Here is a 21,619-nt window from a genome sequence, read left to right as displayed (position 1 = left end):
TCAGGAAGCCCCTCCTTAGGGGAAGGGGTACAGCACCACATCATGGGAGCACCCCAAGGGACCAAAAAATCTGAACAGCAGCCTTGAATCCCAGATCTTCCCTCTGACATAGTCTACTGAAATGAGAAGGAACCAGAAAAACAATTCTGGTAACATGACAAAACAAGGTTATTTAGTGCCACCAAAAGATCATAGTAGCTCACCAGTAATGGATCGAAACCAAGATGAAATCCCCAAATTGCCAGAAAAAGAATTCAGAAGGTCAATTATTAAGCTAATCAAGGACACATCAGAGAAAGGTGAAGTCCAAGTTAAAGAAATCAAAAAATGATACAGGGTATGAATGGAAAAATCTCCAGTGAAAAAGCATAAATAAAAAATAATCGCAACTTCTGGAAATGAAGAAATCACACTTAGAGAAATGCAAAATGCACTGGAAATTCTCAGTAATAAAACTGAACAAGTAGAAGAAACAACTTCAGAGCTCAAAGACAAGGCTTTCGAATAAACCCAACTCAACAAAGACAAAGAAAAAAGAATTTTAAAAAATGAATAAAGGCTCCAAGAAGTTTGGGATTGTGTTAAATGACCAAACCTAAGAATAATTGGTGTTCCTGAAGAAGAAGGGAAATCTAAATGTCTGGAAAACATGTTTGAGGAAATAATCGAGGAAAACTTCTCTGGCTTTGCTAGAGATCTGGACATCCAAACACAAGGAGCTCAAAGAACATCTGGGAAATTCATCACAAAAAGATCATAGCCTAGGCACATAGTCATCAGGTTATATAAAGCAAAGACAAAGGGAAGAATCTTAAGAGCTGTGAGGCAAAAGCATCAGGTAACCTACAAAGGAAAACTTGTCAGATTAACAGCAGATTTCTCAGCAGAAACCCTGCAAGCTAGAAGGGAGTGGGGTCCTATCTTCAGCCTCCTTAAAACAATTGTCAGCCAAGAATTTTGAATCCAGAAAAACTAAGCTTCATAAATGAAGGAAATATAGTCTTTTTCAGACAAATGTTGAGAGAATTTGCCAATACCAAGCCAGCACCACCAGAACTGCTAAAAGGAGCTCTAAATCTTGAAACAGATCCTTAAAATACACCAAACTAGAATTTCATTAAAGCATAAATCTTACAGTACCTATAAAACAATAACACAATGAAAAAAAAAAACAAGGTATTCAGGTAACAAATAGCATGATGAATAGAATAGTACCTCACATCTCAATAATAACATTGAATTTAAATGACCCAAATCCTCTACTTAAAAGGCAAAAAATGGCAGAATGGATAAGAATTAACCAACCAAGTGAATAGTACCTCATATCTCAATAATAATGCTGAATGTACATGACCTAAATCCTCTACTTAAAAGACACAAAATGGCAGAATGGATAAGAATTAACCAACCAAGTGAATAGTACCTCACATCTCAATAATAACATTGAATGTAAATAGCCTAAATCCTCTACTTAAAAGACACAAAATGTCAGAATGGATAAGAATTAACCAACCAAGTACCTGGTGTCTTCAAGAGACTCACCTGACACACAAAGACTCACATAAACTTAAGGTAAAGGGGTAGGAAAAGATATTCCATGTGGACACCAAAAGTGAGCAGCAGTAGCTTTTCTGTTTCTTTGTTTTTTTTGAGATGGAGTCTTACTCTGTCACCTAGGATGGAGTGCAATGGTATGGTCTCTGCTCACTGCAACTTCTGCCTCCTGGGTTCAAGTGATTCTCCTGCCTCAGCCTCCTGAGTAGCCGGGATTACAGGTGCCCGCCACCATGCCTAGCTAATTTTTGCATTTTTATTAGAGACGGGGTTTCACTATCTTGGCCAGGCTGGTCTTGAACTCCTGACCTCGTGATCCACCTGCCTCGGCCTCCCAAAGTGCTGCGATTACAGACGTGAGCCACCGTGCCTGGCCAGGAGTAGCTTTTCTTATATCAGACAAAACAGACTTTAAAGCAACAGCAGTTGCTTTAAAAAGGGACATTATATAATGATAAAAAGACTAGTTCAACAGGGAAATATCAAAATCCTAAATATATATGCATCTAACACTGGAGTTCCCAAATTTATAAAACAATTACTACTAGACCTAAGAAGTGAGATAGACAACAACACAATAATAGTGTGGGACTTCAATACTCCACTGACAGCACTAGACTGATCATCAACACAGAAAGTTAACAGAGAAACAATGGACTTAAACTACACCTTAGAACAAGTGGACTTAACAGATTTTTACAGAACATTCTACCCAACAATTGCAGAATATTCATTTTATTCATCAGTATATGGAACATTCTCTAAGATAGACCATGTGATAGGCCACAAAACAAGTCTCAACAAATTTGAGAAAATCTAAATTATATCAAGTACTCTCTCAGGCCACAGTGGAATAAAATTGGAAATCAACTCCAAAAGGAACCTTCAAAACCATGCAAATATATGAAAATTTAAGAACTTGCTCCTGAATGATCATTGGGTCAACAATGAAATCAAGGTGGAAATCAAAAAATTCTTTGTACTGAACAATAATAGTGATACAACCTATCCAAACCTCTGGGATACAGCAAAAGTGGTGCTAAGAGGAACGTTCATAGCATTAAATGCCTACATCAAAAATTCTGAAAGACTACAAATAGACAGTCTATGGTCACACCTCTAGGAACTAGAGAAACAAGAACAAACCAAACCCAAACCCAACTGAAGAAAAGAAATAATCAAGATCTGGGCAGAACTAAATGAGGCTGGCCATGGTGGTTGTCTAGGCGCAGTGGCTCATGCCTTTAATCCCAGCACTTTGGGAGGCCGAGGTGGGTGGATCACTTGAGGTCAGGAGTTCAAGACCAGTCTGGCCAACATGGCAAAACACTGTCTCTACTAAAAATATACAATACACAAATTAGACAGGTGTGGTTGTGCGCGTCTGTAATCCTAGCTACTCAGGAGGCTGAGGCATGAGAATTGCTTGAAACCAGGAGAAGGAGGTTGCAGTAAACCAAGATTATTGTACCACTGCACTCTAGCCTGGGCAACAGGGTGAAACTCTGTCTTAAAAAAAAAAAAAAAACAAAGAACAAAAACGAAATGAAGTTGAAGTAAAAAAAATACAAAAGATAAATGAAACAAAAAGTTGATTCTTTATAAAGATAAAAAAATTTGATAGACCATTAGTGAGATTAACCAAGAAAAGAAGAGAGAAGATCCAAACAAGCTCAATTAGAAATGAAATGGGAGATATTGTAACTGATACCACAGAAATACAAACGATCATTCAAGGCTACAGTGAACACCTTTATGCACACACACTAGAAAACCTAGAGGAAATGGATAAATTCCTGGACATATACAACCTCCCTAGATTAAACCAGGAAGAAATAGAAACTCTAAATGGACCAATAACAAAAAGTGAGATTGAAATGGTAATTAAAAAGCTACCAATAACAAAAGTCCAGGGCCAGACACATTTACAGCTAAATTACAGCTAAATTCTATCAGCCATTCAAAGAAGAATTGGTACCAATCCTGTTATACACTATTCCAAAAGATAGAGAAAGAAGGAATCCTCCCTAAATCATTCTATGAAGCCAGTATCACCCTAACACCAAAACCAGGGAAGGGCATAACAGCAAAAGAAAACTACAGACCAATATCCCTGATGAAGATAGATGCAAAAATCCTCAATAAAATACTAGCTAACTGAATCCAACAGCATATCAAAAAGATAATCCACCATGATCAAGTAGGATTCATACCAGGGATGAAGGGATGGTTTAACATTTGCAAGTCAATAAATGTGATACACCAGGTGAATAGAATTAAAAACAGAAAATTACATGATCATCTCATTGGAGCCATTCTAGAGGTTGGCTCATCAGCAAAACTCTTCTAGACATTGGCTTAGGCAAAGACTTCATGACCAAGAACCCAAAAGCAAATGCAACAAAAACAAAGATAAATAGATGGGACTTAATCAAACTAAAAAGCTTCGGCACAGCAAAAGAAACAATCGGCGGAGTAAACAGACAACACACAGAATGGGAGAAAGTCTTCACAATCTATACTTCTGACAAAGAAGTAATATCCAGAATGTACAAGGATCTTAAACAAATCAGCAAGAAAAAAAAAAATCAAACAATCCCATCAAAAAGTGGGCTAAGGATATGAATAGACAATTCTCAAAGGAGGATATACAAATGGCCAACAAACATATGAAAAAATGCTCAACATTACTAATGATCAGGGAAATGCAAATCAAAACCATCTGACTCCTGTGAGGATGGCCATAATCAAAAAATCAAATAATAACAGATGTTGGCGGGGATGTGGTGAAAAGGGAACACTTTTACACTGTTGGTGGTAATGTAAACTAGTACAACCACTAAGGAAAACAGTGTGGGGTTTCCTAAAGTAACTAAAAGTAGATCTACCATTTGATATAGAAATCCCACTCCTGGGTATCCACTTAGAGGAAAAGAAGTCATTATATGAAAAAGACACTTGCACATGCATGTTTACAGCAGCAAAATTTGCAATTTCAAAACTATAGAACCAGCCCAAATGCCCATCAATCAATAAGTAGATAAAGAAAATGTGATTATATATATGTGTGTATATATATATATATAAGTGTGATATATACACACACACACACACACAACTACTCAGCCATAAAAAGGAACAAAATTAAGTACTGGCATTTGCAGCAACCTGGATGGAATCAGAAACTATCATTTTAAGTGAAGTATCATGAGTGGGAGCTAAAGTATGAGGATGCAAAGGCATAAGAATGATACAATGGACTTTGGGGACTCAAGGGAAAGGGTGGGAGGTGGGTGAGGGATAAAAGACTACAATTTGACTATAATTTCCTTCAGAGAGAAGCTTTTTTGGTTGTATCTACTTGTTGATATTTCAGCTTTCTGTATCTGGATGTTCATATCTCTCCCAACACTTGGAAAGTTTTCAGCTATTATTTCATTGAATAGGTTTCCTATGCCTTTTCCCTCTTATTCTTCTGAAATTTCTATAATGGGAATATTTGTTTCCTTAATGTTGTCCCATATGTCCTGCAGGCTTCCTTCATTCTTTTTTTTTTTTTTTTCTGTTCTTTATTTCTTTTTTTTTCCTTTTTCATCTGAATGGATTTTTTTTTTTTTAATTTCAATAGGTTTTTGGGGAACAGGTGGTATTTGGTTACATGAATAAATTCTTTAGTGGTGATTTCTGAGAAATCAGATTTCAAAGAAACAAAGAAAATTTACAATTAAAGCTAATGAAGTACTAAAAAGAAAAGATGGCAAATAAACAACCTAAAGATGCACCTCAAGGAACTAGAAAAGCAAGAACAAACAAAACCTACAATTAATAGAAGGAAAGAAATAATAAATACCAGAACAGAATTGAAATAGAGACAAAAAAATTTCAAAAGACCAACAAAAGAAATACTTGTGTTTTTGGAAAAGATAAGCAAAATTGACATACCATTAGGTAGACTAAGAAAAAAGAGAGAAGACTCAAATAAATAAAATCAGAAATAGAAAAGGAGACATTACAACTGATACCATAGAATTACAAAGGATCAGGAGAGGGTACAGCTCAGGGGTAGAGCATTTGACTGCAGATCAAGAAATACAAAGGATCATAACAGATTATTACGAACAACTATATACCAACAAATTGAAAAACCTAGAAGAAGTGGATAAATTCCTGGACACATATAACCTATCAACATTGAGCCAGGCGGAAACAGAAAACCTGAATAGACCAAGAACAAACAATGAGATTGAATAAGTAATAAAAAGTCTCCCAACAATGTAAAGCCCAGGGCAGAATGGCTTCACTGCTAAAGTGTACCAAACTCATAAAGAAGAACTACCATAAATACTTCTGAAAATATTCCAAAAAATTAAAGAAGAGGGAATTATTCCTAACTCATTCTATGATGCCAGCATTACCATGATGCCAAAATCAGACAAGGACAGAACCAAAAAATTAAACTATAGGCCAATATCTCTGATGAACATAGATGCAAAAATCCTCAACAAAATTCTAAAATCCAACAGCATATCCAAAAGTTTATATTTATCCCAGAGATGAAAGGATGATTCAACATACACAAATTAATAAATTTGATACCTCTCATAAACAAAATGAAGGACAAAGCCCATATGATTATCTCAATAGACACAGAAAAAGTATTTGATAAAATTAAATATCATTTACAATAACAACTCTCAACAAATTAGGTATAGATGGAATATACCGTAATACAATAAAGGCCATATATGACAAACCCACAGCTAACATTATACTAAAGAGACAAAAGCTGAAAGCTTTTCCTCTAAGAGCTAGAACAAGATGGAACTAAAAATGATGAGCTCATAGAAGTAGTGAGTAGAATTGTGGTTATTAGAGGTTGGGAAGGGTAGCCAGGAGGGGAGAGTATGAAGAGGTTGGTTAGGAGACCCACAATTATAGCTAGATAAGAGGAATAAATTCCAGCGTTCTAGAGCAATATAAAATGAATATAGTTAACAATAATTTATTGTATACTTTCAAAAAGCTAGAAGAGAAGATTTTGAATGTTCTCAACATAAAGAAATGATAAATGTTTGAGAAAATATACATGCTAATTACCCTGATTTGGTCATTACACATCATATACATGTTTTGAAATATCACTCTGTACCCTGTAACTATGTTAAATTATTACATGTATGTTAAAATTAACTTTAAAAGGTACAAGTAAAGGAAAATAGAATTAAGTAGCTGGTATACAAAGGAGGCAGGGAAACATTTAAATTTTATAGCATATGCATGTGGTACCCATTGAAAATTAAAATAAGCATATACATTTTTGAAAAAAGCTACAAATAAAGCTAATGAAGTACTAAATAAAATGTTTTATCCTCCTACATTGTCAGATGTAGTTTTACAAAACAAAATAGAAAATATGTGATTGGATAAGCAGTAAAACATTTATATTTACAAGCTATAAATATAAATATTTAATATAATAAGAATATAAATATTCTAAAACTATATTTTCCTTGCCTTCATTTCAGCAAAATTATTAAATATGCTATTATAATGGAAAATTTCACAACATTTTTGCTCTACTGATAGTAATAATCTAAAAGATGAATCGAAAATAAAATTATAATCAAAATGTATACAATTTGAATTTTCGATTAAAATACATACATTAAAACAAATGTGAGAACTTTTTTGTTCTTGAGACAGGGTCTCACTCCTGTCCAACAGTCTGGAGTGCAGTAGCATGATCATGGCTCACTATAGCCTTGACATCATGGGCTCAAGCAATCCCCCCATCTCAGCCTCCTGAGTAGCTAGGACTACAGGTTCATAACACCACATCCAGCTAATTTTTTTTTTTTTTTGAAGAGACAGGGTTTCACCAAGTTATCCAGACTGGTAAGAAATTTTGAATGGACTTATTTCCATATATTTAAAAATGTTATTTTTAAATTAATATTAAAAACCAATTAGAATTAAAAGCAAATACAAATTATAATAGTTATTACAACTTAAAATATTATTTAAACAAAGAAGAAAATGCTCATTTATTTGAAATGTCATTTCATTACACATTTTATGAAAATTATTCATAATTCCAGCATTTAATGTTCATATTTTAATTGCTAGGCTAAAGGATCAGCATCATGGTTTATCAATTTTTTATCTATAGTTACACAGCTACAGAATTCAAGTAATGTAAATTGTTTAATATTGCAAAATATGCCTGAACCACCATGCACAACTTCTTTCTCCTTAGTAATTCTGGAACTATCAATTGGAACATGAGGAAAAACAAAGAACTAGTCATTTATCACTATTAGGACACAGAATTCATTGTGAAAGAATCTATTGAGCTCACATTATCTTAGAGGATTTGACATATTAACTAATATATCTTTTCTCTTTCCTAAATATTTGTGTCATTCAATTCCTCCTGGTGTTTCTAAGTAGTATTTGTCTCCAGGAGTAAGAATTTCAAGACATCAAAGTGAATCAAGGTAAAATTAACAGAGGCAAGTCAAAGTTCTAATGGCTGGATACATGCTTAATAAACCATTTGTTCCAAACATTAAAAATTTAGAACCAGGATCCACAAAGACTGTGATTCATTCTCTGGCATGAAGGTAATATTGTGCAGTTCAGGCCTGTTAACAATAGGCCAAAGTGGCCGAGACTTTAATTCTATAGCACATGATGCAATTATTTGTTGTCAGCAAAGTTTCTCCTAATGTCAGAACAAGGTAACTGACATCATTTCACATTCCACTGGAGGCTGCAACTTCAGGAGTCTACCTTTAATACTCACAATTTGGATACTCTAATTAGTTATCTAGGTGATATTACTCCTCCTCATATTTGGAGATGTCACAAAAGAAACTATTTGTACAAGAATATGCCTGCCTTTTGGCCACAGCCTGCTCCTGATTGAACACATGACAATGTTTTTTGGTGTAACGTTTGAAGTGATGATTTACAAAGCCTATCTCCATTTACAACTCAGCTCTTGGAGATAAGGAATTTCATAATGTCTTTTTCTTAAAAATACGCACCTAATTATTGACTGGTTTATCTTAGACAGCTAAAATATGCTAAACAGTTTGAAAGTAAGCTTTAAAATACCCTGAAGATGTTTCTCTTATATTTTGTTAACTTTACTGTTGTAAAAGCTATACAATGCTACTCTTTTTATCAAGAATCAATTAATGTTTTGCTTGTTCAGATAAAATGTGGCCACATATTTGAGGCCAGACAGGCCTGCGTTCAGATCCCACTTCTACCACCCTGAGCTATGTCATTTGGGAAAATTATATAATGCTTCTGAGGTTCAGTTTCTTCATTTGTAATTGAGATCATTCCTTATTTGCAGTGCCATTGTGAAAATTTAATGATACAATCACTGTGGAGTGCCTGGCACACAGTATATTCTCAAATAAATAAATAAATAAATAAACAGTAGCTATGTAACTGACAAAGAATTATGGAAATCAGCTATAGTGAATTCATTCATCAATTTCATAAATATGTATTGATCCTACTGTATGCCAGACAACTGGGCAAAGTGCTTGGAATAGGAATTCAAAGGCTGGTTTGCACTAGGAGATTAATATTTCTGTGGGGATACAGACATGCATAATAGAGATATGAAAGTGTTGTGCAAGCACAAGTAACGGAATAGCTAACTTTGCTTGGGGAGTTAGGAATGGCTTCTTAAAGAAGATAGAAACTAAGCTAGCAGGAATTTGTCAGGAAAGACTGAGAAGGGCATTTGGGGCAGAAGATTGCAAAGGCATGGAGTTACGACGTGCTTTTCACATTCAAGAAAAGGAAAAAGTTGGAGAGGGCCATAGTAACCATGCCAGGCCCCGTGGATGGCTAAACTGAACTGACAAGACCCAGCTGATGTGTTTGGAAATAGACCAGAAGTGCCATGCTAATCCTTCAAGAGTGTGGCTCTAACTGAACTAAAAAAAAATCCAGTTCTCTGAGATATGCCACTTTTGATGAATTGGCTTAAGGAAGGATTGATCAAAACCCTTCAGTACAGTGATGTTTGTTTGCTAGACACACCACTTTTCTTCAAATATACCAAAATTGGGGGCAGAAGGGAAACTGTTATTTTGTACTCAAGGCTCATGATTTCCAGCTCTTCCTTCCCCTATAATTTCTCGTGATGGGCTGCCCTTTTCACCAGGAACACCCCGGGACATGTTCTAAAACTGCTGTAACCAAAATGCATGCTTCTTAGTTAATAACAAAGTAGTGCTCAATTCCAAAAGCTGAAAGGGAAGATGACACAAAATTTCACTGCAGAAAATATATCCTCAAATGTTGTAAAATGATGTGAAAACCATCCAAAGCACTGGATTTGAAACTAGTGAGGGGAACATCATGGCTAAAGCATCAGAAAGAATTAGACTGAGAAGAAGGAAAAGGCCTCAAAGCCACAGGCAAACACCCTAACTTGGGCAGAACCCTAAGAGGCAAACAATCCCACTGCTAAAGACACCTCCAAATGCCTGCAACAGATCTCCGAGAGAAAGTAACAGCCTTGCTGCCCATCTGAGGGAAACTGTCTAGCTGCAGTAGTTACTTCCAACAAAATCCTGTCAATGTGAGGTGCAGGTGGAGTGGAGGGCTGGTGGCTGTGTAGGTGGGAATCCAACCCTGGGCTCTGAGGACAAGCCTTCTAATGGCACAGAAATTAAATTCATCCCAGAATTGGCTAGTTATATTATTTAACACCACTGATACACCCACCTTAATAATCTGTGGATTCATCTACTACATAGTTTGAATAATGACTCAATTCCATGGGAAGAAGTTTCTATTTACATTCAGTAAATATTACAGTATTCTCTAATTGTAATCTCCCATCATAACCTTCCAAGATTTCATGGATTTTTAGGCAAATTCTATGGAAGGTCTAAATAGCAGATAATAGCTATTTAATAGATTTTTTTAAATAAAAGAAAGCCATTTGTTTTAATCCACTCACCATTCCGTGATTCAGCCACCCTGGGATAAAATTATCCAGCAGCTTCGGGTATATCATCTCTCTGTCATAGGCATAAATGATCCAGAACACTGCTACAACAAACTGGAAGGAAAAAGAAATCTTTTATTTCAAGTTCATTGACTATTCACAACATACAATTTATTGGTTAACAATAGTTAAAAGAATCCAACAGAATTTGGAATCTATGATGAAAGACAGATCGGTAAACCAGCTAATGATTGGAAACACAGGTCTAGCTTCATTCCATTAGTAGTAAAAGTTAAGGTGCCTCCTCTATCTCTGATCTCCCAACTGTGTTCTTTCAGGCAAAGGGACTGGTTTCTGAGGGAGAAAGAAGAGGCCTGTTTTCATGAACAGCTCCGTTTCAGGGCTAACTGTACTGATCTGATTCCTCTCAAGAGGGTTTAAAAGTTCACTGGTGGTTTTTCGGATCCCATTACCCACTATCTAGGGTTAGCACACGTTCAGGAAACTGTCGAGTATGTCCCTTTTCCTTGAACCCATCATGTGGTTTAAATTAATCTTCACATTCTCAAATTTCCACTTCACCACTAGCAGCATTGAAACCACTGCTATAAAATCTCCTAAAGTCACATTTCCAGCAAATGTATTAATTTATACAGACTAAGCAAGGGCTTTAGCTGAACTGAGAAGCTGGGTCCATGGAGGGTAAAGGAAGATTCCTAATTCTCTTGGAATAACTTAGAAGTTCATCTGGGTTCCAAAGGTTTGTTTTGGCCCAATAGCAACATAATCATCAAAAGAGAGTAGAATACTCAATGTATTATTTTACCCTTCTTCCAACTAATGGTGAGAAAAGAAGTTCAGATAAAATAATGAATGGCCTGAGGTCTTAACCTTCAGCACTGAATTTAAAAGAAGTGTATGTTTTTGTAAATGTTAAAAAATGTAGCATAGAAAGGGAACCATCCCACAGGAAGAGATAAAAGTCTCTGTAGAGTGATGTCTCAAAATAAAAAATGCTACAAAATGGAAAAATATAGTATAAATATTAGAAACAATTTTGACTTCATTTTATATCTCATTCATGCTCCCATATTTTATTAATAAAAATAATAAATAGTTTAATGCCACTTCAAATTGGTGGTTTTGGTAGGTTGGTGGAAGAAAAGGCCAGAATGAAAGAAATTAAAGTGGTGGTAGGTGGCAGGTAGAGGCAGTAAAAGGCAACTCCCGATTCGTGGCAATCGGCAGTGAGGGAAGGCAAAGGAGGCCGGCTATCTGAGACATGTAACAGGGATTAGGAGGGTGTGTATGATCTTACAAAATAGGAGATCCAGGCAGTATTTTGATTGACTAAAAGTCAGAGTAAAAGGAGACAGAAAGGGAATGACTGATAAGCAAGGCCCAGGAAAAGAAAGGGATTAGGATTATAAATACAGATGAAGCGTCCTTCTCTTTAAAGTGAAATGCAAGCACTTTTGCTGACAGTTGGAAATAGAGCTGAGTGCAAAGGATTTGAGGCACTGCTATGGATAATGTGCTAGGAAGTCCATAGAATATTTAAAAGGAAGACTGTCATGAATCAGAAAGACCCAACAGAGATCTAATAACAAGATTTTGTAATAGAACCAACCAGGATGTTTTCCCAGGCTGTCTTGAGGTCTGTGAAAATGAGGATTTAGGAAAAAGAGGGTTTAGGAAAACTTGAGGATCCTAGGGATTTTGTAGCACAATGGCTTGGGTAACTGGGACAGATAAAAGGTTGAAAATAAGGGATGCTATGAGATCAGAAGAACATCTTTAAGCAACTGGCTGGCGTTTCTAAGCTGGTACTTGGATTACATGAGATATCACACCTAAAGATATTAGTGACAGACAGTAAACACTTAATTAAAGATAGTCATTCCTGTTTTCACTTCTTTTGCTGGATAGATGTGACAAGTGACACCAAACCAATTAGGGCTGATCATGTGCTCGGATGCCAGGGATGCATCACCAGGCATCACAGCAGTACTACCCCGCCCCATGATTCCAGCCTTGCTATTCAAAGTGGATCAGCAGCACTCATGTCACCTGAAAGCTTTTAAATGTACAGGATCCCAGGTCTCACTCTGATCTGCTCTGATCCTGCATTTCAGTAAGATCTTATGCACATATAAGTTTGAGATGTTCTGCTTGGGGAGGCTCTACTTGGGCCACCTTGAGCCTCCTCCCTTCCCATGGAGTGAAGAGATCCTGTGGCCAAGTGGCTTGTCTATGCGGAGCATGCACCTCTTCCCTTGGAGATCACACCTGGAGTAACTGTGAGCCTGGAATTCCCTGCCCACATAGTCATGAGTATGCCTTGGGGCATTTGTGGATCTCCCCCTCCAGTCTGAACCCGAAGGTAGACTGTGCAATAAATGTGTGTTTGCCTTAACCTGAGGGTGGTAAAGGGACATCTGTTTCTGGAGGGTGAGGACCAAAGGTTTGCGTTTTGTCTGGGTGTCTAAATACAGGCATGAAGCCACTTCAGTCCTGGATGGAGCCACTGATGCAAATCTCTTCACCTTTGCCATATAACATAACCTAATCAAGGGAATGACATCCCATCATATTCACAGGTCTCTCTGATACTCTATGGAAGGGGATTGTACACGCTGGTGCAGCAGGGGATGGAATCTTGGCGTCATGTTGGAATTCTGCTTATCATAGGCTCCCACTGTGTTCTTTCTTTCCAAATTGTTTTGACTCTTTTAAGTCCTTTGCATTTCCATTCAAATGTTAGATCTCCGACTGTTAATTTATACAAATATCCTGCTAGAATTCTCATGGTGACTGTTTGGGGAGAGCTAACATTTTAATAATATTGAATCTTCCAATCCATGAGGATCATTTGTATCCCCTAACTTGGGTCTTCTTTAATTTCTCTCAGCAAAGTTTTTGGTTTTCAATGCACAGATACTGCACGTATTTTGTTGAACTTATCCACAAATATTTCATGTTTTGTGATGCTATTGTGGAGAGTATTATATTTTTTTAGATTCTTTTTTGTTAGTTTATAAAAATGAACCAATTTCTGAATATTGACATTATATTTTATATCTTTGCTAAATTCATGTAGTAGTTCTAGTCGCTATTTTAGAAATAGTTTTGCATTTTATACTTACATGATCTGCGAATAAAGACAATGTTTTTCACTTATAATTTTATGCATTTTACTTCTTTTTTTTTTATTGCACTGCCTGTGACCTGCAGCAATATGTTGAATAGAAGTGATGGAGAGTGAGCATCCTTGCCTTCATCTCTATCTTAGGGAAAGTGTTCAGTCTTTCCACACTTAAGTTTGATATTAGCTGCAGGCTTCTTTTAGTTGTCTTTTATCAAGTTGAGAAAAATCTCTTCTATTCTTACTTTATTTGGGAATTATATACATACACAATGAATAAGTGCTTAATTTTTGAATTTTTTTCAGATGGTTTTGTTTCATCTATTGAGATGATCATATAGTTTTCCCTCTTTATTCTGTTAATATGGTGAATTACATCAATTGATTTTGAAAGTCAAACCAACCTTACATTCCTGGTCATCATATATTATAATTTATATAAATATATATATGTTTTTACTGGATTCAATCTGCTGATACTCTGCAAAGAATTTTCTTTTCATCTCTATTCATGAAGTATACTGATCTCTGATCTGTAATTTTCTTTTCTCATAATGTCTTCACCTAATTCTGGTAATAGTATAAATTCTGGAATCAAAAGATGAGTTGGGAAGTGTTTCCTCCTCTATTTTCTGAAGGGTTTTGCACAAGATCAGTGTAATTATTCCTTATGCAATTGATATACTTCCCTAGTAAAGCCGTCTGGACTTGCAAATTTTCTGGTGAGTAGATTTGTGAATTCATTTTCTTTAATAAATATAGGGCCATTTGGGCTTCCTACTTTTGCTTGAGTTCATTTTGGTTATTATTGTCTTTTGTGGAATTGCTATATTTCATCTATGTTTTTGAATTTATAAAATTGTTCTTAATATTTCATCATGGAAACTAACAAATGCTATGAATCAGGCATTTTTTCCCTAGAGAGAGCCCACTGTTAAATATTTACTAACATACCACTATTAGGAGTCACTTTCTGTTCACCACGAGTGATCATTCACAGCACCCACAACACATGAGACTCAGTGTGAAGCTTTGGTCAATACTTTGATCCCTACCTTATACTGAGGGAATTATATGGGTTATTAAAAGTGAAGTGACTTTCAAGAAAGTGTTAGTTACCTTTCTAAGTGTAATACTAGAAGGTCAGGAGGCCCAGCTAACTGAGTAATCAGTCTTCTAAATAATTCTTTAGATATAAACACAGAACAGATGGTAGCTTCTTGGCTTCCTGCACTGATATCCTCCTGATAGTATAGCCATCAGCAAACCCAAAATAAATTTGAACTCTCCTACCAGGGCATGGATATGGAACAAAAATAGTTTCTCTTGGACAGGCTAAGCGATACTGAAACCTTCCACTCTTGTGAAGAAGTGTCTTCTCTGGCCAGGAGCAATGGCCAGCTATTCCTCATCCTACACCTGCTGCTTCTTGGCTGCCAGGAACAGAATACTGTACTTGAACTGAGAGTGGAAGGAGCACAGTCACTTTCCAGTCCTTTAAGCTTTGAGATAAAATACTTGAGTGACAGCTAGTCATTGATGTCTCATTTGAACCCCCAGAATTACTAGGAAATTAATGCCAAAAGAAAATTGGATTCACAGTTTGCCTTCTTTTGAAAGGAGTCTCTCACATGGAGTCTAACAGAAGCTGAAACTTCAGCTTTAGTCCACTTCTAAGAAGAAGCTTTATTGATTAATGGGAAATTCTTTGGAATTGGGTAAGACCAATTAGAATGCAAAGGATGTTGGAGAGAAATTTGTCATGAAGAAGGCTAAAGAGTCACTTATCTATAGATTGGTCTATAAAGGCCGGATAGCATCATCTCAAACATTCACCGTTGAGGGAGGGAAGGAAGGAGGGAAGAGGGGAGGAAATGGATACATCCTTAAAGTCTGCAGCTTCAACTGGATAAAATCTCATATATATTCTGATATGTCAGTACTGAGTCTTTACCAAATACTCATAGGAAAAAGTTTAAATTCTGTTTGGGGCTCTATTACCTTGCTTCCAGATTTCTTTTTCATGACTTACTTTCCAGTCAATTCTTTCTGTTGCAGAAGGGTAATCTTTAGAAATGTTTCCAATTGTGATTTCTCTATGCAAACAGAGAAAGCATGGACATGAGAATAAGCTGGGTGTTGTGCATGCTATCTGGCTTCGTCTCTGAGGTCCCCCATGCAAAGAGTGAATGTTTCCTTCAGCAGGACCCTTGCCTTCCTACTTTCGAGATCTATGGAATCCTGGGTGTCCAAGTCCTCTCCTTCTGGCTGATTTTCCTCAACCATACCCTCAAATTCAGAAACGTATAGTGAAGCTTAGGGCTCTCTAAAATGCCACAGTCTCCTTTGTTCCAGAGGACAATCAGTTTCTAGGATTCATTCCTAAAAGCATGACATGGAATTCCTCTCCTTAGAATGTAAGTCTGTGAGTAATGTTAATTTTTTATGCTATGAATTCTGCCCAAATCATCTTAAAACCCGAATCTCCATATAGAGAATTGCCAAAGCACATGTTGATGTTATGCTCTTTTTTTCATGGGTTTTAACTTCATCATTTTGGTACATTTACAATTTATCCATATTTGCCTAGATTTCTGTTCTTCATTATCTCTACTGACTCAGGAAGTAATGATAGAATACAAACCCAGCTCCTACAAATGCCTACATGATTTGGTTCCTTCCTTTCTCTCCAATCTCGGCCTGTGCCATGTTCTGTCTTGCTCCTTCAAGCCCAACCGGTAATTTGTTCCTGAAAATTATTAAGCTCTTTCCCGATTCAGGGCCACAGCATTTTCTACTCTGTGCCAGGAATGCTCTTCCCCTCCTTTCACATGGCTGGATTCTCTGTTCTTTCAGGTCTAGCTCAAATAGCACCTGCACTAGACCTTCCACTGCTCTGTTGTCTATTATAGAACCTGGCAGACAACAGGCTCTTGCTTTTGTTGCTGCTGCTCAGTTCTTCCTTGTTTTGTGGCTCCTCTATGAGAAAGTGAAGTATCAGAGAACAGGAATTGGTTTGTCCTGTTCATTACTGGTTCCCCACTGCCTGGCATAGAGCATGGATGTGATAAAAATTTGCTGAATAAATGAATTAAGTCTATTGCTGTTCCTTGTACATGCCAGACTCCACATCTCCCACAGGAGCAAGTACCTTTTTACTCCCTTTCTTCCTATTGACCTAAAATTCCTCCTGTATGTTCCCTGTGGATTTTTGTCCTTCTGTGTGTAAGGAAGAAATCTCCTTCCTTCCAGGCTACTCTTATGGCCCAGCCCTTCTCAGATCATCTATGAGATAGCTCCTCCCTCACCTGCTTAAGTCTTCTATCATCCTATAATAATCCTCTGGACTTCAAGATCAAGAGCAAGACTGAAAGCTCTCTTTCCTTAAGTCAACCAAAAATTAGTAGAATGAGAAACAGAAGCAAAACTGATGAAACAGTAGGAAACACCCATAATCCAAACATCACTCTTTAAAAGGCTGCCAAGTGTTCGGAAAATTAAACGAGGACATGGAGAGACTCTGATGGAAGAAACAAGATCCTGCAGCTCTCTGGTTCAGCGAGCAGAACAGAGCGGTCTTTACAGGTGGCAAACCCTGAAGGACATTAAATGACCCTTGCTGGAACATGAGGTCTCGATGCATGGAAGCACTGGGGAAATGCTCTGATCCCTGTTTGGCATTAGGGGTCAGAGGTGATGATGCTAAACATGGAAATGGGCTAGTGTGTCATCTCTGCCAGAGCAGGATGTGGGTGCACTAAGGTCAACAAGAAAAGAGTGGTGGTAACAAGCCTGAATATATGGCTCATGCTCACCTGATGGAAACAAAGCTTTATGTCACCATCCAAAAGAGTTGTGATAAAAATGAGCTGAGGAGAGAGAAACGAGTTGAGCTCACACAGAGGCCATTCTCCAGGACAAGGCAGTCGTGGAAAATAGATGGAAATTCAAGCTGCCCTAGCTCTGTTCCCTAGCCTGTCTCCAGTTCTATCCTTTCACAAATAGCTGGCTCGGTAAGAACAAACCAATTTAAGAATGCATAATCACAAGAAACGAAATAGTATGGGATGTAGTCATAGATACCACAAAAAACATAAAGAGGAAGATGATTTTAAGAAGTCAGTGGAATGATACACACCAGAAAAGTTTGCCCCAATAGGTATAATTCATGATCAAATAATTCTCCATTAAAGAAAAGAGGTCAAAGAAGAAAAACTGAGATTCGAGAGAAGATAGAGCAAGAGGAGAAGAGGATAAAGGTGAATGAACTTATGAAATAAATAAAACATAAAAAATAAAACTGAAAGTCACATTAGAGGCAGTAAAAGGAAAAATTGCCTTTGGTGAAGACAGTCGGGGTTTAGCTTTCTGCAGAACTGTGGACTAGATACACTGAAAAACCTTCCCGCTGTGAAACACTAGGTGCTAAATAAATTACAACAAATATACTTTTAAATGTATTGCTGAGCACACAAGAAAGGAAGGGAAATCACTAGGAGCCACAAAAAAAAAAAAAAAAAAAAAAAGAAGAAGAGAGGAAAAATGAAAACAGAAGCAAACTCAGAAACTGGGACTGCCTGGAGGCAAATACCAATATGAGAGTCAGAGCACTCTGTGGATTGTGGCCAAGGAGGTGGAAGGCGAGGCCTGAGGCCACACAACGTGATGGAGCAAATTAAGCCAGAAGAGCCTGGCCCGCAGAGGGCCTACACCTTCAGAGAAAGGGGAGCCTGGAGAAAGTACTCTCTATCAAGTCAAATAAATTGCTTTTTACTCCTAATTGCCAAGACTTTTTTAATCAAAAAGGTTTTTTAATTTCGTTTAATTTTTTTCACATTGAAATAATCATTTTTTCCTCTTTTATCTTTGTATTAGTGAAAGTGAAGCTAAGATAATTAAGCAAAGTCTGCGAGGTCTGAAAATAAATTTTAAACTTACACCAAATAACTGTAATGGATACTGTAGTGCTTTCCCAGATCCCCTCTTCAGAGTCAGGGCATCCATTGGCCAGTGCTTAGGACTATCAGTTGCTGGCCGTTCTCAGCTGTATCCTTCAATGGGAGTTGCCCTCAGCTACAGGGAATGGAACAGCCCAAGGTCATGCTCCCTCCTCAAGGCAGTACAAACCCAATGACTGGCTAATACAAGGATACAAAGACCCTACCCAAATTTAGGATGACTCTGAAGGGCCATCCCAGCTCAAGAGCTCCTACTGTGTCTCAGTTACAACTGCAATATTGGTGAGCTTCCCTCTCTGCCCAGTGCTGTCTTCCTTACTTCCTAACAGGGGCACCTCCCAAAGGCTGCCTCCTTCTGCATCTCAGAGCCTGGTCACAGGAGTCCAATCTAAGACAACACCATTCATGTAGAAGTGCAACAGACAGATACATTGAAGCATGAACATATTTGTAATAAATAAATCACTATAAGGAAATGTATAAAAAGTAAACATTCTTTACAATCTTCACCTGCAAAGAGCTTTATTGCCAAAGGGAGAGGTATCCCTTTCAAGATCTTTTTCTACATATGTAAAATGCACTCTACACATTATTCTATGAAATTAGGTCATACTATACCTAGTCTTCTGCGATTCTTCTGACTTAATATTTTAAGAAGATACTCCATGGTTCTTAAGTGCTCCATAGAACCCCACTGTAGGATGATGTACCATAGTTTACTCAAGTACTCACTAATGGATATATGCATTCTTTCCAATTTCCCAGTTTCTAACAAGGCCACAGTAGATGTGTTACATGTATGTTTGTATGTACCTACATGAGACCTCAGAGGGATAATTTGCAAAAAGCAAAATTACATTTGCACCAACCTACATACTAGGAGAGATGCTCCAGGATTTGAGGCCCCCATTGTTGGCTCGGCTTGCTGACATGAGGCTCCTTTGTCACTCCCTGTCCCAGTACCACTGCCTTCACCCCAGCTTCAGGCTCTAATGTCCCTATCCTGGACTCCTGCAGTAGCCTCTTGGCCAGGCTCACCGGCTTCAGTTCTCTTTAACTCCATCTATGCTTTATCTTGGTGTCTGAGTGAGCTTTGAAGAACTTGCCAGTTCAAAAGTCCCAACGGCTCCTCCATGCCTGCAGGACAAAAAATCAAACTTCCTTTGTGGTCAAGCCCCAAATGCTCTTCCCAGTCCCTTTCCAGCTTCTTCCAGGGACCCTCTTCACCAGACTATGTGTGGCTTCCCAAACTCATCACACACTCTAAGTATACATTCCTTTGTGGGTTTTATAACTGCAGCTTTAAATTCATTAAAAAACAACCCATTTCAAAATCTAAGCTTTATCCATTACTGCTATCATGGTGCACTTGTTTTCTTCCCCCAGTTTCTTGTCCAACATAATTGCTTCTTTCCTTGACCCCCACAACACTGTGCTTGTAACACTGGCCTACTTAACTCTGACTCCTGCACAGCGGCCAGTTCCTCTAAGCTGCTGAGGGCTTTTCACTCTCCAGGTCCCCATCAGTGTTGCTCCCTTTCCCTAGAATGCCTCCCACCATCCCACCCAGCTCACCCTACCATAGAAATGGGAGCTTAGATATCACCCCCCCAAAAAGAAGCCTCTCCTGAGCTGTCCTAGCTTCCGGCCCCTTGTCTTCGCACATGCTCTCATAGCACGTTACATTTTTCCTTCATAACATGAGCACAGTTACCATGAAATAACTGACTGTAGGCTAGGAGCGGTTGCTCACGCCTGTAATCCCAACACTTTGGGAGGCCAAGGCAGGCAGATCATGAGGTCAGGAGATCGAGACCATCCTGGCTAACACAGTGAAACTCTGTCTCTACTAGAAATACAAAAAATTAGCCGGGCGTGGTGGTGGGAGCCTGCAGTCCCAGCTACTCGGGAGGCTGAGGCAGGAGAATGGCGTGAACTCGGGAGACAGAGTTTGCAGTGAGCTGAGATCACGTCACTACACTCCAGCCTGGGCAACAGAGTGAGACTCTGTCTTGAAAAAAAAAAGAAATAACTGACTGTGTAATTACTGGTTTCTCTTCCCAGTAGAATGTAAACTCCATAAGGGCAGAGACAAAGTCTATCTCTTCTCTGTTACACCGTCCCATCTCTTTTCCTGCCTTATATTTTGAAACTATTTTGAGTGGCTCCCGCCTATAATCCCAGCACTTTGGGAGGCTGAGGCAGGTGGATCATTTGAGGACAGAAGTTCGAGACCAGCCTGGCCAACATGGCAAAACCATGTCACTACCAAAAATACCAAAAAAAAAAAAAAAAAAAAAAAATTGCCAGATGTGGTGGTGTATGCCTGTAATCTCAGCAATTCAGGAGGCTGAGGCAGGAGAATTGCTTACCTGAGAGGTGGAGGCTGCAGTGCACCAAGATCACACCACTGCACTGCAGCCTGGGCTACAGAGAGAGACACTGTCTCAAAAACAAAACAAAACAAAAACCCCTCTATTTTGAAATAATCTAAGACTCATAAATTGAAAGATAACACAGTGTTCCCGTGTATCCTTCCCCCAGCTTTCCCCAGTGATATCATCTTACATAGCCATGGTACATCCTCAAAACCAGAAAATTAACATTGATCCGATACTATAACCTACAGACCAAATTCAGGTTTCACCAGCTTTGACATGCACTCATTTTTGGTGGAAGTGGGAGTGGTATCACACATACAGATTTGTATCACAACTGCCCTGCTCAGGATACAGAAGCATTCTGTTATCACAAAGAAACTCCCTGGTACTAACTCTTTTTTTTTTTTTTCCCCTTTCTTTCTTTTTACACAGAGTCTCACTCTGTCGCCCCAGCAGGCCTGGTACTAACTCTTGATAGTCACACCCTCTCCACAACCTTAACTAGCCCCTGGCAATGGTTGATTTGTTCTTCATCACTACAGTTTCATCATTTTGAGAATATTATACACATGCGATCTTTCTCAGTGCTTTATTAAGG

The 21,619-nt window shown here is 37.9% G+C and overlaps 1 protein-coding gene across 10 annotated transcripts in view; it reads right to left on the bottom strand.

Annotated features, from left to right (window-relative positions):
* Positions 1–21,619, bottom strand: part of AIG1 (androgen induced 1) — a 270,247-nt gene that overhangs the window by 159,131 nt on the left and 89,497 nt on the right. For all 10 annotated transcript variants that reach the window (XM_008006819.3, XM_073022537.1, XM_038000791.2 and 7 more), the window contains exon 3: positions 10,550–10,651. In XM_008006819.3, coding sequence (XP_008005010.1) covers positions 10,550–10,651 — 102 coding nt within the window. The remainder of the gene's footprint in view (positions 1–10,549; positions 10,652–21,619) is intronic.

This window comes from Chlorocebus sabaeus, chromosome 13, assembly GCF_047675955.1.
Source record: "Chlorocebus sabaeus isolate Y175 chromosome 13, mChlSab1.0.hap1, whole genome shotgun sequence".
NCBI classification, from domain to species: domain Eukaryota; kingdom Metazoa; phylum Chordata; class Mammalia; order Primates; family Cercopithecidae; genus Chlorocebus; species Chlorocebus sabaeus.
Note: the sequence above shows the minus strand (reverse complement) of the source record. Positions and strands in the feature narration are given on the sequence as shown.